This window comes from Eublepharis macularius, chromosome 6 (assembly GCF_028583425.1).
Source record: "Eublepharis macularius isolate TG4126 chromosome 6, MPM_Emac_v1.0, whole genome shotgun sequence".
NCBI lineage: Eukaryota > Metazoa > Chordata > Lepidosauria > Squamata > Eublepharidae > Eublepharis > Eublepharis macularius.
The window spans coordinates 43075227-43090665 of record NC_072795.1 but is presented as its reverse complement, the minus strand read 5'-3'; the positions used below and the strand labels follow the sequence as shown (position 1 = coordinate 43090665).

The 15439-nt window shown below is 39.9% G+C and overlaps 1 protein-coding gene across 1 annotated transcript in view; it reads left to right on the top strand.

The window, feature by feature from the left end:
- Window positions 1-15439, top strand: part of COL4A3 (collagen type IV alpha 3 chain) — a 115463-nt gene that overhangs the window by 68947 nt on the left and 31077 nt on the right. The window contains exons 32-41 of the mRNA XM_054983010.1: window positions 3196-3363; window positions 3706-3795; window positions 5466-5600; window positions 6321-6419; window positions 9038-9127; window positions 10228-10358; window positions 10463-10589; window positions 10851-10931; window positions 13404-13502; window positions 14429-14479. Coding sequence (XP_054838985.1) covers window positions 3196-3363; window positions 3706-3795; window positions 5466-5600; window positions 6321-6419; window positions 9038-9127; window positions 10228-10358; window positions 10463-10589; window positions 10851-10931; window positions 13404-13502; window positions 14429-14479 — 1071 coding nt within the window. The remainder of the gene's footprint in view (window positions 1-3195; window positions 3364-3705; window positions 3796-5465; window positions 5601-6320; window positions 6420-9037; window positions 9128-10227; window positions 10359-10462; window positions 10590-10850; window positions 10932-13403; window positions 13503-14428; window positions 14480-15439) is intronic.

Below are 15439 nucleotides of genomic sequence, written 5' to 3'. Positions count from 1 at the left end.
CTACTGTGGTGGCACCTCACCTTTTGATCAGCTTCCCTGCTGATGCTCGCCTAATACCTACTTAACTTTCTTTTAGGCACCAGGCTTTTTACCCAGGTTTTTAATTAGAGATTTATCTTATCAGTTTTTAATGGTCTGCTTCTGTTTTATGGATAATTTTTATGCTGCTTATGTCTAATGCTTTGTTTTTAATGGCTTTTTTATATTGTGATTTTTATTTGCCTGGAAGAAGATATGCTGGACAATAATAGCCTTTTACAGACACTCATAGAACATGGCTGCTGTTTCCTCATCAGGGAAACCAAACTGGCTGGCCCCCATGTGGATAAATGAAACCAGCGAAACTAGGGACTGAACAAAATGTGTTTGTATTTAGATGTCAGGCGTGAAGATGCCACCACTATTTTAAAACGTAACAGGGCAATTTAAAAAAGGGATGTGCAATGGGATGTGGAACTATTGTTTTGCTCCCCCACACACACTTGCAGCTATTTCAAAACTTTAAAAGGTGCAGGAAGAACAAGAATACCTTGTCCTGCCATGCTGCCAGTCCTGCCAGTCCCTCATGGCATTTTTTTAAATCACATCTTAATTGCCAGACATAGAAATGCCATCATATCTAGTTTGGCCATTGCCTACCCACAAACAAGGTAGGCAACTCTACCTCACTTCAGGGATTCCCAAGACTTGCAAAAATATTATTTTGTATTAGCGGGGTATTAGCTTGCTCAAGCATCTGATAGACTGTGGAGTCCTGAAGGGTTTGGGGGGATGGGGGTAAGGATTTCCAAAATAAATCCCCTGTGGTTCCTATATCAAACAATATAATTTTAAGTGTTACATTATGCATGAAAAGTTTGATATCCAAGAAGTAATAAAGCAAATTTATGTTTGATAAGAAAGAAAATAGTGCCTTTTTGCATTTGTTCCCAAAATTCTATTTTTTTTTCATGGAAATAAAGTTTTTTTCCAATGGCTTCACCAATTCTGTACATTTTATATCTCTAGTCCTACATAATGTGCATAGGATTACATTCCTAAACACATTTGTAGGTTTCATGTAGGTGTAGTTTTTGTGTATTTTGCCTGTAATGTTTTGCTCAGAATCAGCATGTGTATAACTTTTGAAGTATACACCGAAATAGTGAATATTTGGTACTTCTAAAAATAATCAACTAACAACATTAATTTCATAATTGTAACTCTGTTAGTAGTGTAACTATAGCAATTCATTTAGGACAGCCTTTTGATTAATGGAGGGTAAACAAAAATTGGTTTTAGTTTTACATGTTCTTTGTTCTCTGTGAATCATACTCATTTATACATTTGATAACATGGGATCTCTAAAGTCTGACTGACTAGAGATTTTTCACCGAGGTGGAAATAATAATCAGAACATATGCAGATGACACACAAAGACTTTATTCATATGTAAACTTATCTGGGAGTAAACCCTGCTGAACACAGTGGGGCTTACATTTGCATGAACAGCCAGTGTCTTGCTTTATTTCTTTTAAAGGCCTTTTGTGCACCAGCAATTTACTCCTCTCTTTTTAAATTTTATTTATTTATGTCATTTATAGTCTGCCTTTCTCACGGAGACTCAAGGCGGATTACACAGTGCGAGCTTAGTACAATCAGTATCAAGTACATTCCCATACAGTGTCAAGGACATTTCCACAAACAATGCCATAGGGTAAATAGGTACAAGACATAGCATTAGCAAGAATCCAATACAAAGTAGAAGAAAATACTGGAACAGAACATAATCATTTCTAGGATTGACATTAGACAACATACCGCACAGGTATGGCAAGAAATGTTCGCTAACTTAGAAGCAACAGATAATTTGTAAGGCAACATAGTGGTAAAGTCTATGGCCCCTTACTCATTAGCTAAGCATCTGAGACCCCATCCTACATTATAGTCCTCCCATTTGAATAAAAAGCCTTTTTGAATAATTCAGTTTTGTATCATGTTTGCTGCTCAAGAATCAGATTTGTTTTGGCCACCTACCTTTCTGCGTACTTCTTTTACCCCTGGTGTAAGTGCCATCTTTTTTTATCTGCACTGCTATGAAATAAAGATGGGTATGTGGTGAGATGTGGATGCCATCATTGATGTCACTGTTAGCATCACCGATTATAACGTTATCGCATTATAGTGCGATGTCATTATGTTTGGTTTCAAAAAATATTTCCTCAATACAGGACAGCCATGCTCTGAGTAGACGGGGTATTTTTTAGGATTTACGATCCCCCACCCCGCCGCCCCCCATGCTTTCCAAGCTGAAGTGACCCACACAGGCTGACCGAGAGCTGGGAGTCAGAGGCCAGCACCAGGGAGGGGGGCAAATCAACACAATTCCGTAACAACGATGCCGCAATGTTATAACGTCATTTTCTTTACCAAAAAACATATCTTGGGAAAGGAGGGGGCAAAGGGGAGGGGAGATGGGGGAGTTGAGAGGAGGATGGAGAGACCAATCAGTGAGAAGCAGCCTGCAGGGAGAGAAGATGGATCAGAGAATGGAGGGGAAAAAAACAAAGTTCACCATGATTGAAAAAACCGACTCAAAACTACATGGAGGAAAACATCGGGGAAATAGCATGGGCAGAAAATCTAAAGAGAAATTTTGAAAACACTGCATTGAAATTCAAAGGGGAAGTTAAGTGCCCAGAATTTGAAAGAAAATCCGAAGAGGTATGGGGCCAAAAATGGCAAAAATCACTTATGCAGAAAAGGCCAAAGTTAGCGAACATATCTTGCCATATTAATTGGTTGTCCACATGTAAATGATTTATAGACATGCGGGTACAATCCTGAATGTCTGTTCAGTTGGCATCCAATTTATTAGGTTTCAGGGCTCTGTGCAAAAATTATTTTATTTGCCTAGGCTTCTAATAGCAAGTGATAAAGCAATTCCCCATCCACTCCAATTTCTGTTGCTATATTTGACATATTTTATTGTTTTCATGTAAGTTTATTGTAGCTTTTTTATTGATGCATAAGCATCTCTGTAAGACATTTTGAGGATTTTGAGTTGAAAGTTGGGGTGTAAATATCTTAAATAAATAAATGGTAAAAGAGGTCCACAAACTTCAAGTAAGGTTTCATGCTCTGGAATTCAGGGCAACAAACCTGAGATTTCTTTCCATAAACATAATATTCATTGTGATATGTGTGTTTTCTTAGGAGCCAAAGGTGTCCTAGGACCAAAAGGTGATCCAGGTATTCCAGGATTAGACATCCCAGGGTCCCAAGGACAATTTGGGCTACCAGGATTACCTGGCCCTCAAGGAAGTGGAGGGTTTCCAGGTGTCAAAGGCCAGGCAGGCAGGCCGGGGATATCAGGGACACCAGGTATGTTCTCTTTGAATGTATTATTAATATTGCTTGTTTGCTATAGAAGGAGATAAGGTTGGTCTGGCAGGACCTGATTTCCCCGTGTCACCATGTTGTTGTCAGATATTTGCAGATTGATGCCTTTGATATCTGTTCAGTATCTTCCCTGGGACGGAGGTCAGGTTGACTGGCTTGTAGTTCCCAGGATCATCCTTTTCCATTTCTTGAAGACTGGGGTGACGTTTGCATTCCTCCAGTCTTCCGATACATCACCTGTCCTCAGATAATGCTTTATGTATCTCTTATAATTTATTTATCAGTGCAGTTTAGAACAGTATTTTGCTTGCTTGTTTCCCACAGGCCCAAGAGGAGAAAGAGGCTTAATGGGCCCTGTGGGTATTCCTGGATTACCTGGAGTCTTTGGAAATCCAGGTATCCCTGGAAGCAGAGGTAAGTGATACATTATCTGCCTTATTTGATTGTTCTTTGCACAGTTGGTAAATAAATTACTTATACAGGTGTTCTCAGAATATAAAACAGGCCTCTTATCTCCATCAAGTTGCTTGAATTCTTTTGTCTTCCCTTGGAGGAGACCATGAAATGCCACACATCCCCGTGATCTTATTCTAGCACTCTCCTATCGATAAGTGACATGCAGAGGGAATACAACAGTTTATGCATTCATTTTTGTATAGGCCCATTTCTACATTGAAAATAATTGAATTGCAAAGGCTTTCCACAAAAGAACTCTGGCAAATTAAGTTTTCTAAGAATTTCATTAGCAGTACTCCAGTTTCCATTGTTCCTTGTATGGAAAGCAGGCCTACTCAGCTGTGGTGTTCCATTTGACTCCCCTTTCAACCCATTTTACTTACTTAGCATTTTTCCCATATGACCCTTCCACTTTACAGGGCTACTCAGTAAAACCTACTCAGTAAAACTAGTTCCTAGCAAACAGAAAAGCACAGACTATGCTTCACTGGTAGGATATTAGGTCAGGAGGATTCACCAGTGGGCTATAGTAGGATTCTTTTGGATAAGAATTTGGGCTGCTAATTGAGGGTATGATTGCCAGGTCCCCAAACTCATAGGGCAAGACACAGGGATGTCATAGGACACAACCTGTTAGTGGAATCCATGTGTAGTCATAATCATATGGTTTTGAAGAGATGAAGTATCCACTACACACACACAACAACAACAACAACAACAACAATAATATGGAAATGCACACACAGTTCAGTTATAAACAGAATTATACCCTTCTAAGTCCTTCAGTGGTTTTGGAAGGGTGTAATTCTGCTTAGAAATGTGCAATGTGATCAAGTTGTATGTTGTTATTATTATCTGTTGTCTGTTATTATTGCTTCTCACCTCTCGTTTATACATGCAGTAACCACAAGCTGGCATGCATTGAAGTCTTAGAAGAAGCCATTAAGTGTTCATGTCAGCCCTGAGATTTCAACCTTCTTTCCTGAGAATGAACCACAAAGTCTGAGTTTCTGGGCCAAAGCCCAAGACCTGGCATCCTAGTTTAGGATACTGGAATAATGGAGAATAAAGAGCTAAAACAGAGTCAGCTCCTGGATAAATTTGTTCAATATGAGTGTTCCAAACTATTTATAGATTTCCCTGGTGAACTTTTTGGGAACTTGAGCCATAAATAGCTTACAGTCAGCACGGTATAGTGGTTTAGATCCCCACTCTGCTTTGGAAGCTTCCTGGGTGACATAATCTCAGCCTAACCTACCCCACAAGGTTGTGATGACTTATGAGGATAAAATGGAAAAGAGGAAAAATAAATATGTTACGTTGGTCCTCACTTGGGTGAAAGGCAGGATATAAATGAAACAAATGAATAAATAAATATATTTGCATATGTTTCATTGAAGTGAATGTCTGCATTTTGGATGTCATGCTGTTGCCTTTTGAAATTCTGAAAATGGTAAATCACATTGTAAGTTCTCTCTAATCTTTGGATACAGAAACAACAGAGGAAAGTACAGATAATAGTAGGAAGTTGCTTGTGCTGTTGAAACTTCCTTGAAAGGGACTTACTGCAGTTCTTTGGCATTTGCTAGCTGCTGGAAAGATTTCTTCATTTTTTTTTTAATATGCAGGTTTTCCTGGCCTACCAGGACCAAGAGGAAGAAAGGGATCTTCCGGGGAAAAAGGTGAGCCAGGTGATAAGGGTTCTCCTGGAATATCAGAGTCCAGAATGAGCTTTGGAGACAAAGGTGAACAAGGAGCCAAAGGTACACAGCAGTTTCTAGTACATCTATAAAGCAACTGTGGATTTATCATCTTTATACTTGTTATGAATTTTAAATCTGAGATAAAATTGCAGTTTTTAAGATGTTTACACTTAAGAAACACATGTAAATAGTTATTTAAATTTGAAATTAAATTTGAAAAAATGCACATATCCCATTTCAGAACACTATTAATTCTAGAATAATTGCAATTATAAGCAGGATGATATCCTACTAAACCTGTTGACTTCAATACACTTAGAAGAATGTGACTCTGCGTACGATTGCTCTGTGTGATGCTATTTGAATGATAATATGATGTCGTATTACAATTTGAAATAAGGCCAAATATAAACTGGGCTAGTCCTTCCTTAGGAGTCTATGTTACTAGGTTTTAGATACTCATAGAAACTTCTGTGTTTGCTCAGTGTTTTGGTGGCATCTGATTTGTTTGTTCTGTTTACTTACTGGTTTAGGTTCTTCCTTTTTATTATTGGGTTTAGTTATTTTAGTGAATTACTTTACATCATATTTTTGCAACTTTGGAGACCTGTCTCAGGTACAACAAGGATATAAATACTTTACATAAATAAAATGCCAATAACTGCATAAAGATAGGGAATGATACTCTAGTCTACACACAGTCCTTGTTTTCCTGTAATGTTGCAAGTGAGGGTCTGCTGATGCTGCTTTTCAGTTTAAATCCTTTTGCTACTGCTCTAGGGATGCCTGGAAGAGTGGGTCTCAAAGGGGAAAAAGGAGAGCAAGGTGCACAAGGATTCATGGGTCTTCATGGGCTGCCAGGAACACCAGGTCCACCAGGTATACATAGCCTTTCTTATATGTTATAGCTTGGACCCTAAATTGCCATTCCAGTGGCATAACAGCAGTTCTGTTGACACATCAGCTGATCCTTTGGGGAAGGAGGGGAGGGGAATTTTCATCACTTCCCTATTGACCCATCATATTACACTCCCATACAATTTCTTTGGAATTACACAGCCACAGGAATACACAGAAGACTGCAGTGTGAACGGGGAGGTGATGGAATTGCCTTCCTCTAGCGCAACTCCACTTGCACTAGTTATAGGCTGATTCCGCACACGTTGGATAATGCACTTTCAATGCATTTTGTCAGTCGTTTGAGGTGGATTATTTGTTCTGCACACGAAAAAATCCGTTTCAAATTATCTATAAATAGGATTATCCAACGTGTGCATTATCCAACGTGTGCGGAATCACTCATTGCCACCCCAGCTGGAATGAAGAGACAGACACAGGCTTGGAATTAAAGGGCCATTTATTAAAATGACCATAACATAAACCAGGCAAGGGCCAACTAAGTGGTACAGGTCAAGCCACAGGGTCAACTCCAGACCTCCGCCTTGACCTGCCTGGGCGAGCCCCAAAGCCCCAAGTGTAGGCCATCCCTTGAATGGCTGCAACCCGACCAGCCAAGCAATGGATCCCCCCATCAAGCACCTGCCGCAGCCGTACAGCATGAGGGAAGGCCTTGTGCTTGGGGATCCCCGCAGGCTTCTGCCAGTGCTATGGTAGCCATCAACAAGCATACCGCACTAAATGGCAGACCCTGTTCCCCACCCATGGGGAAGTGCCCCTGGGTGCTCATTGGCCCGCACCCTATTCCCAAAATCTCGTGCCAATGACAGAACCCAACAGCACCACCTCAAACTCCTCAAACACTGCCATTAGTGCAAGGTAGGCGAAAAAAAACCCTTTCCCATAACCAATCTGGGGAAAAAGGTAAAAAATTCCTACCTGGCTCTGGGACAGCAGCCAGCTAGTCCTGCACTAAAAAGAGGGAGAGGTGGGTGAGCCGAGCGCTTTTCCAAACTGCAGCCAGGGGAACGCGGAGCTGCCTGAAAATGGCACTTGGGTCCACCCCCTGGCAAAAGCCCCGGATGCCCGGGAACGGAGTCTGCCTCCATTCCTCTGGGCGGGGCTGCAAAGAGCGACTCCCTGCCAAAGCTGCTACGCAGCAGCAGGGTAAGTCACATAGTCTCAAACAGCCATGCCAGCCATGGGAAAGAACACTGAGCCATATAACTTCTTTGAACTTTATCTCAGTTTTTTAAAGTTAAGATAAGAGCCAGTTAACACAACAAAAATGGCTCAGGATGACACTTTGGAATCATCTATAGTTGTGTCTATGATGGAATGAAGACTAACGAAAGTACCAGCTAATTTACAGATACAGCTTATAATACAGGCAGTTTAACACTATGAAGCATCATTGAAACATGACCAGAATGCATTTTTTGAAAATAATAAACTCCATAACAATGCCTTTTTAGAAATTATCGCAAGACTGAACAACACAGGATCAGCACACTGACCCTTCCTCCATCATTTCATTTTCTTCTGAAAAACAGTTTATAAAGTGAAGCCCAGAGAGCTGTCTATGCAAGCAGTAGGACAATCAAATGAATGAACCTGCCCTGCATACAGTCGCAATGATCTAGCACCCATTTTCACTATTGCAGACTGCTTTTTTCATCCTTCACAAGGATGAAAACTGCTGCCATGTTTTAATGGCTGCATTGGTAAACAAATGCTCATTGCATATGAATGGCATGCCAGGACAGTCAGAACAGTGTCACATCTGAGGATGCTCTTCATGCATCTCTTGAAATGGTTTCTGATCCATGAAACCATATACCACAGTACTTGCATCTGACGAAGAGAGCTGTGGTTCTCGAAAGCTTATGCTACAATAAAGTTGGTTAGTCTTAAAGGTGCCACTGGACTCTTTACTGTTTCACAATACATTTGTTAGCCTTTCAGTTGTCACAAAACTTTTTTCTGATCTTGTATAATTATATTATTCTGAAAGCCAGTTAAGGCAGTGGCTATTATAATATATTTAACACTTAAATCCCTGTGTTTCTCAAAGGGTCTTTTTCAAAAATGTTTGTTATCCTAAACAATCTTTTTCATAGGGTTTTGTGTGTGTGTGTGTTAATCAGAATATTTTGAAAGAGAATATTTAGTGTGAAAAGTATCCATTTTAATATCTGTGTGATTGTTCCCTGCAAGTGACTTTTATAATATGATATAATTGGGGTGAAAGAACAGATAAATAAATGTTCTTTAGGATAGCAGTTTGGATGAGTATGGAAGCAAGGCATTTTAAAACAGCTGTCACTGTTCTCTGTTTTGCTCTACATATTCAAACAGATATCTGAACTTTGTAGTATTCCATTAGAAGTAGCAATCTGGGGAGGAGGAGGAATAAGTATCCAGTGCAAAAGCAGCAATGATCATATGCTAGGAAGAAGCAGGAAATTATTTTTGTTTTGATGATATATTAGCAATGGGCGTTACACAGGTAATTCCATGATAAATATCCTAGCTAACCCTAATGTGTGTCAATAGCAACAACAAAAACCATGCAATGTCAACATTGATTACACTTTCAGGTTCCAAAGGAGATAAAGGACTTCCTGGAATTCCTGGGGCACAAGGACTGCTGGGAGCTCCAGGAGAGAGAGGGGACATGGGACTTCCAGGTATCTGAATAATGACTATGAGGACAGTTTTATAATACCTGCCTGAATAACAAATATGCTGGGTTCATAGCAATATTTCTAAGATCTGAAAGGTAACAATTTATAAATAAGTGAAAAATATTATGCTGGTTTTAAATATGGAATATAAGAGCATGAAATAGAGCAATAATTTTAACAAGGCCGAAACACAGGCTTGGATACAATAAAGGATTTACGTGGATGGAAGGAGGGTAGTTTTTGCCAGTCCCCCTTCATGCTGTCCCTGGGCAGGTCCCCCATCTCTCATTTCAGAAATCATTTAGTTGGCGCTGCAGTGGGAGAGGGGAAGTAACAAGGTCTTGCTCCATGGATGCAAAACCCTTTCACCTATAAGAGGTAACCAGGGATCCAGGTCCCAGTTCTCCCCTCTCACTCCCACTCACCTCATGTTATAATAACATTATTCTGAACTGCTATCATCAAGGTAATATTTTAAGCTTATATTTGGGGTTTTCTTTTGTGGGGTTCGGGGAATTGCAAAGACTATGAGGAGGAGCGCTCTGTTCATCTGTGGAAGGTATAGTATATTCTCAGTGGAGGAGTGTTGATCTGTTCTGCTAATGAACTCTGGTGGTTAGACAGTTATCTGAACAGAAGGAGATTACCAAGTTTATTGATTATGGTCTGCGACCAGCATACAGAAGGAGATTTGATTGAAGAATGCACAGTTATTTAGGCTTAGAAGATGCCAGGAACAACATGCTTTTAAACTTTTTTCAGTATCTGTCTGTCTGTCTGTCTGTATTTATTTATTTAATTATGTATGTATGTATTTATACGTACCCCTACTTTTCTCCTCCATGGAGATCCAAAGTGGTTTACAACATTCTCTCCTTCATTTTATTCTCACAATAACTGTGTGAGGTAGGTTAGGTGAGACTGTGTGACTGGTCCATGGTTAACCAGCAAACTTCCATGGCAGATCAGGGATTCGAACCAGGTCTCCCAGATCCTAGTCTGAGACTCTAACTGCTATACTACACCGGCTCTTTTTTACTTGTTTTGGTTCAGTGGTTATGGTCTTTTCTTAATGATTTCAAATAACAAAGTTATCGTTGCAGGTCCTAAGGGTGAACAAGGTTGTTCAGGTTTGCCTGGACCTACAGGTCTACCAGGGGCACCAGGCCTTGAAGGAGTTCCAGGGGATAAAGGAGAACCAGCTTGTGCTATACCAGGAAACCCAGGGCCCAAGGTACGGACAGCATATAATAGCTTTGCTGGGACCATGTATTGTTTCATATGTTGGTTATGATTTGCTGTAATGAAAGTAAAACATGTTTCATTGATGCTTTGTAGGGTGATCCAGGTCCTCCAGGACAAAGAGGAAGAAAGGGTGAAGCTGGATCGCCAGGCCTTCCAGGCATTGTAGGAGAACCTGGACTTCCTGGGAACAGAGGGGATGCTGGCTTACCAGGAATTCCCGGTAAAGTACTATTTTTCATCAGTGCAGAGTGGTGGACTAGAGGTAAATTAATCAAAGGTCCTTCTTTGTTCTCTGCTGAGTATAAAGTAAGTAAGGAGATGGAGAGGGACAATATTTTCTAGCTTAAATGTGCTGTTATATATTCTGTTAATGTTTTTCTTTTTTGTGTTATTGTTGTCTTTTTCTTTTCCGATATCTTTTTTTTTTAAAGTCCTTCTTTTAACAATCATACAAATGATTTATACTTTCTTCCATGTACAGGGCATCCAGGATGTGTGGGTGATAAGGGCAATAAAGGAAGTAAAGGATTATTAGGACGAAATGGCACTAGAGGACCTCCAGGTGTGTGACTTATTGGTTACCCCTTTTGTTATTTTCTGTTGATATTTTCATTTTTTTTCCCTTGCTCTTTTGCACTGGGAGGATTTTTGTGTACTGAATGAGAATCTATGTTATCTCTTCCAGTCCCAGTGAAGTCTCTCAGATTTTTCCAATGCAAAGCAAAAGGTACAGTTATGCACTAGACAGACCTGCAAAACTTGTGATCTACCAAGTCAAATACACTTATCTGTCATGACTGGGCCTGCTAGGTGCTTGACAACCTTCAATATTTGCAGTCCTGGCAAGCAGTAAAAACAAGAGGTATGCCAAACCCTGGTGGGCTGCCACACATGACTGACATTTGGCCAGGTTGATCAAAGGTTGTATGGGTCTGCTCTAAAGGAACTCTTTTTGGAGTGGCCACTGGTTATCAAAGTCTAGAGTGAAACTTACAGTGCTGTCCTGAAGAAGTCTAAGTCAGAATCTTACTGAAGCTTACTCATTGGGGCTTACTCACAGGAAAGTGTTTTTAGGATTGCACATCATTATTCATCAGTAAAAGTAGCCAGAGATTAGCATTTAAGTTTAACACTTGTGTAAAAGAAGCAGCTTTCATGGTCTCCATGACAATCAATTAGGTCAATTGAAAATATCCCCTTGTAGATAATATCCTTGCAAGAATGGTGGGCTCTAGCCTTTCTTTGGTGAAACAGAATTTTTTGGACCCATTTCAGTCTGCTTTCAGACCTGCCTTTGATCTTGATTGTCCTGAGCTTTCCCAGGAGAGAGACAGAGAATGTGTGCCCCTGTTGATTCTCTTCAACATCTCATCAGTGTTTGATACCATCAACTATAATATGCTTCTGGACTGGATGGCTGAGGTGGGAGTACCATGTTCTTGTTAGTTCCCAGCATATCTGGTTAAATAATGAAATCAGTCAAATTTTGCGCAGTCAGCCAATTCTGAATGGGGTTGCATTCTTCCTTAAGGAGAAGATTCATAGCTTGGGGGTGTTGCTTTATCCAGTGGAGGTACAGATCTCCCCTGAAGCACATAACACCGTTCACTAGTTTGAGCTGGTACACCACTTGTGGCCCTTCCTTGAGATGTGTGATTTGACCATGTTTATCCATGTTCTGATTTCCTGGATGTGGGGCTGCTTTTAAAGACTGAGAGCTTCAATTAGCCCAAAATATAGAGACTAGAAAGTACAGATGTTAAGGACCACATCAGGCCAATTTTAAAATCCCTCCACTGGCTACCAGTTTGTTTTTGGATACAGTTCCAAGCATTGGTTGTCACCTATAATGCTTTACATGATCTGTGACCAGAGTACCTAAAAGATCATCTTATTTTGTAATAACCTGTCTCCTGGTTAAGATCATGTTCTGAGGCCCTGCTCCCAGTGACAGAGATAAGGTGGATGAGCACCAGAGACAGGATCTTTTCCAGAATGGCACCAAACCTGTGGAATGCCCTTTCTACCGAAGCTTGACTGGCATCAAAAGTGCCATCTTTTAGGTGCCAGCTGAACATGTTTTTATTTCCCCGAACAACTCCCTTCCTCTGGAGAATTTTTTCAACCATTTGTCCTTGCTTCATACTGGTGACTGTTTCTCTTAGGATGATTTTACCTTTAAGATTGCTGTTTTTAATTTTAATTTTAATTTTCCATTTGTATTTTTTTATATGTATTTATTTCTTGTTGTTTAATTGTTGATTCAAATTTATTTTTAGCTGCTTCAAATACATTTATATTGAGAATGTTAGATAGAAATATTTGACATAAATACTCTAATTACCATAAGCATTATAACCTGAATAAGCCAAAAAAGCATTCAGTTAGTTATTGTATTGCTTGTTGGCCAGATATTAAAATTACATATATGATAATATACAAACAGGACTACAGTCATTGATTTTGATAAAGCTATCCTGAAATCATTTGATGATCAAAATTAAAATTTACAACGGTATACAAGTAACACAGGTGGTGCTTTTGAAAGATGCTAAATAAAGTGAAAAAGGATAGTTCCTAACACTTCTCGAAATAATAAGGAAGAACACATGGGGTCAGATCTAACCAGTTTTTTTCTGATGGTGGAAAAGGGAAAGCTGCCAAAAAGGCTACATTGGTGATCATGGGATCTGCATGGATAAAAGCCATATGGGACGGGGGCTGTAATAAGAAGGGGAATTGAATGACAGCGCAATCCTAAGCAAGTATGCTCAAAATCCTACTCAGTGGGGCATATGCCCAGGAAAGCATTCTCAGGATTGCACCGTGAGTGAAAAAGCTGACTGGATCCAACCCAGCATGATGCAAACTGGTATCTATGTGCTTTGTTAACTTCTACAAAACACCGCCAGTGTCAACACACGTTACGTTCGTGGCCTTTGTGTTAATTTAACAAAATGGCATAGTTTCCAATTATTGTGCTTTCAGAAAGATTTGGAAAAAGATAATTTTTAAAAAAAATTACATTCTTCAGGTTCAACTGCATTACCTGCTGATGATGGACCACCTGGTGAGAGGGGTAATCAGGGACTTGATGGAATTCCTGGTTCCCCAGGTGAAAAAGGAGCACAAGGTATCTGTTCTATTATTAACCTATTTTTTCCATCACAGGGATTGTTACGGCTTTATGTCTTGCGAAAATCATTATAAAATGTTAAAAACTGTCTGCTTAAAAATCAGATCCATAATTTGGACTTCTTTTAGATCCATCTTGGCATGCACAAGAGGCATCTTTCACCAGCTTTGATTGCTAAGCAAACTGCATCTCCTTCTGGGAACAGAAGATAAAAGCCACAATTATCTATACATTTGTTACATCAGTTCATTGTGCATGGGGCTGCATTTGAAAAGTGTTCAGAAACTCCCAACTGGTCCAGAATATAGAGGCCAGGCTGCTGATGGAGGAACACTGAAAGTGGCTATATCAGACTAATCTTGAAATATCTTCATTGGCCACCAGTCTTTTTCTAGGGTCAGATCCAGGTGCTTGCTTTGACTTACAGAGCCATAAAGAGTCTTGAAACAAGGCTGCTATCTCCCATATGAATTTGCCTAGGAAATGAAATCTTTAATGTTCATTCTCTGTAAACCCTGATGGGTATATGGCTGTGGCTGAGAACACCTTCTCTGCTGTGCTATCTGAGCTCTGGAACTCCTTTCCTAAGTAGATTTACCTGCTGCTGTTTCTGCTGTCGTTTAGGCACCATGCTAAGTCCATCCTTCCTCCTCCCAAGCTTTTAAAATTGGTTATGATCTTTTCTGCTATGATTATAGATTTTTTTTTTTAAAAAAACACTTTGTTGTGTTATATACTGCTGTTTTTTCTTATTATGAGATAGTAAGGAGAGTTGCACTCTTCTAAGACCACTGACCAATGGACTATTTGATTGTATATAATTTTTATTGTTTGAAATTGTTCTGAGTACTTAGCCTGAGATATGTTTAACAATGGATAGTGATTAAAGACATTTTCATTCAGTATAAAATATTGTCCTACAGGTTCTCCAGGCCAAGGAGCTCCGGGCTCTCAAGGCCTTCCTGGTCCTAAAGGTGAAGTCATCTTTTATTTTAATTTTTGGGAGGGAAATGCAATTTATTTTGAGGTTTTGGCTTTGAAACCCCCCACACTTGGTTTTATAAGTCTTTGTCAGTTCACAGGCAGGAAGGGAGAAGTCAGTTGCTCCCAAGCATCACCAGGCTTGCGAAAGCTCTATCAAAGCAAATGGCCTTCTTGGCCAAAGACGATGAAATGGCCAGCACACATTTTGACTGGAATCTTGCTAAAAGTGAAGTAGAGATTTGGGAGGTACAAAGGCTAGATGGCATCTTCTTGGAGATTTAGAAAAGGATTATTTGAACTACAAGAGGGTGGGAAACCAGAAGAGATTAAATCCCTTGCCACAGAAGAAGAGGGCCATTTTGGTTGATTCCACTTAGAGGAAGGAGCTCTCATACCTGAGTTCCACCTGGAGGGTTGCCAATGCCAAGTGTAGCATTCATAGGGTTCTTTGCCTGGACAAAGACTCCAAGGACGCTTTTAGAGCGCTGAACCTTCTAATCTTAAAAGAGCTGGCCTTAAAATAAGACAAGCTAGGGCATGTATAGAGTGCCTTGATGCCTTGGAGGACCAGAAGAGCTCTCGGGTCAACAGGGTCATTCCACCACAGCACAATTTTTTTTTGAACTTTGCTTCTATTAAAGAAGATTAATGAATTAATGAAAGTGGACTAATGAACAGTTTTACAGTTATCAGTGTAATCTTATGGAGACTTAATCCTGTCTAAATCCATTGATTTCAATTAAATTAAACAGGAGTAACTCTTCATAGGACTGCACTGTTAATCTAAACAGTCCTATTCAGAAGTGAGTCCCATTTTATTCAATGGGGCTTACTCCCAGGAAAGTGTTTCAAGGATTACAGCCTTACTGACTGAACTAAGAATGGTTTTCAAGAATTTGTCATACATGATGGGCTCACAAATCTGGAGGAATACTGTTAGAGGATAGTAA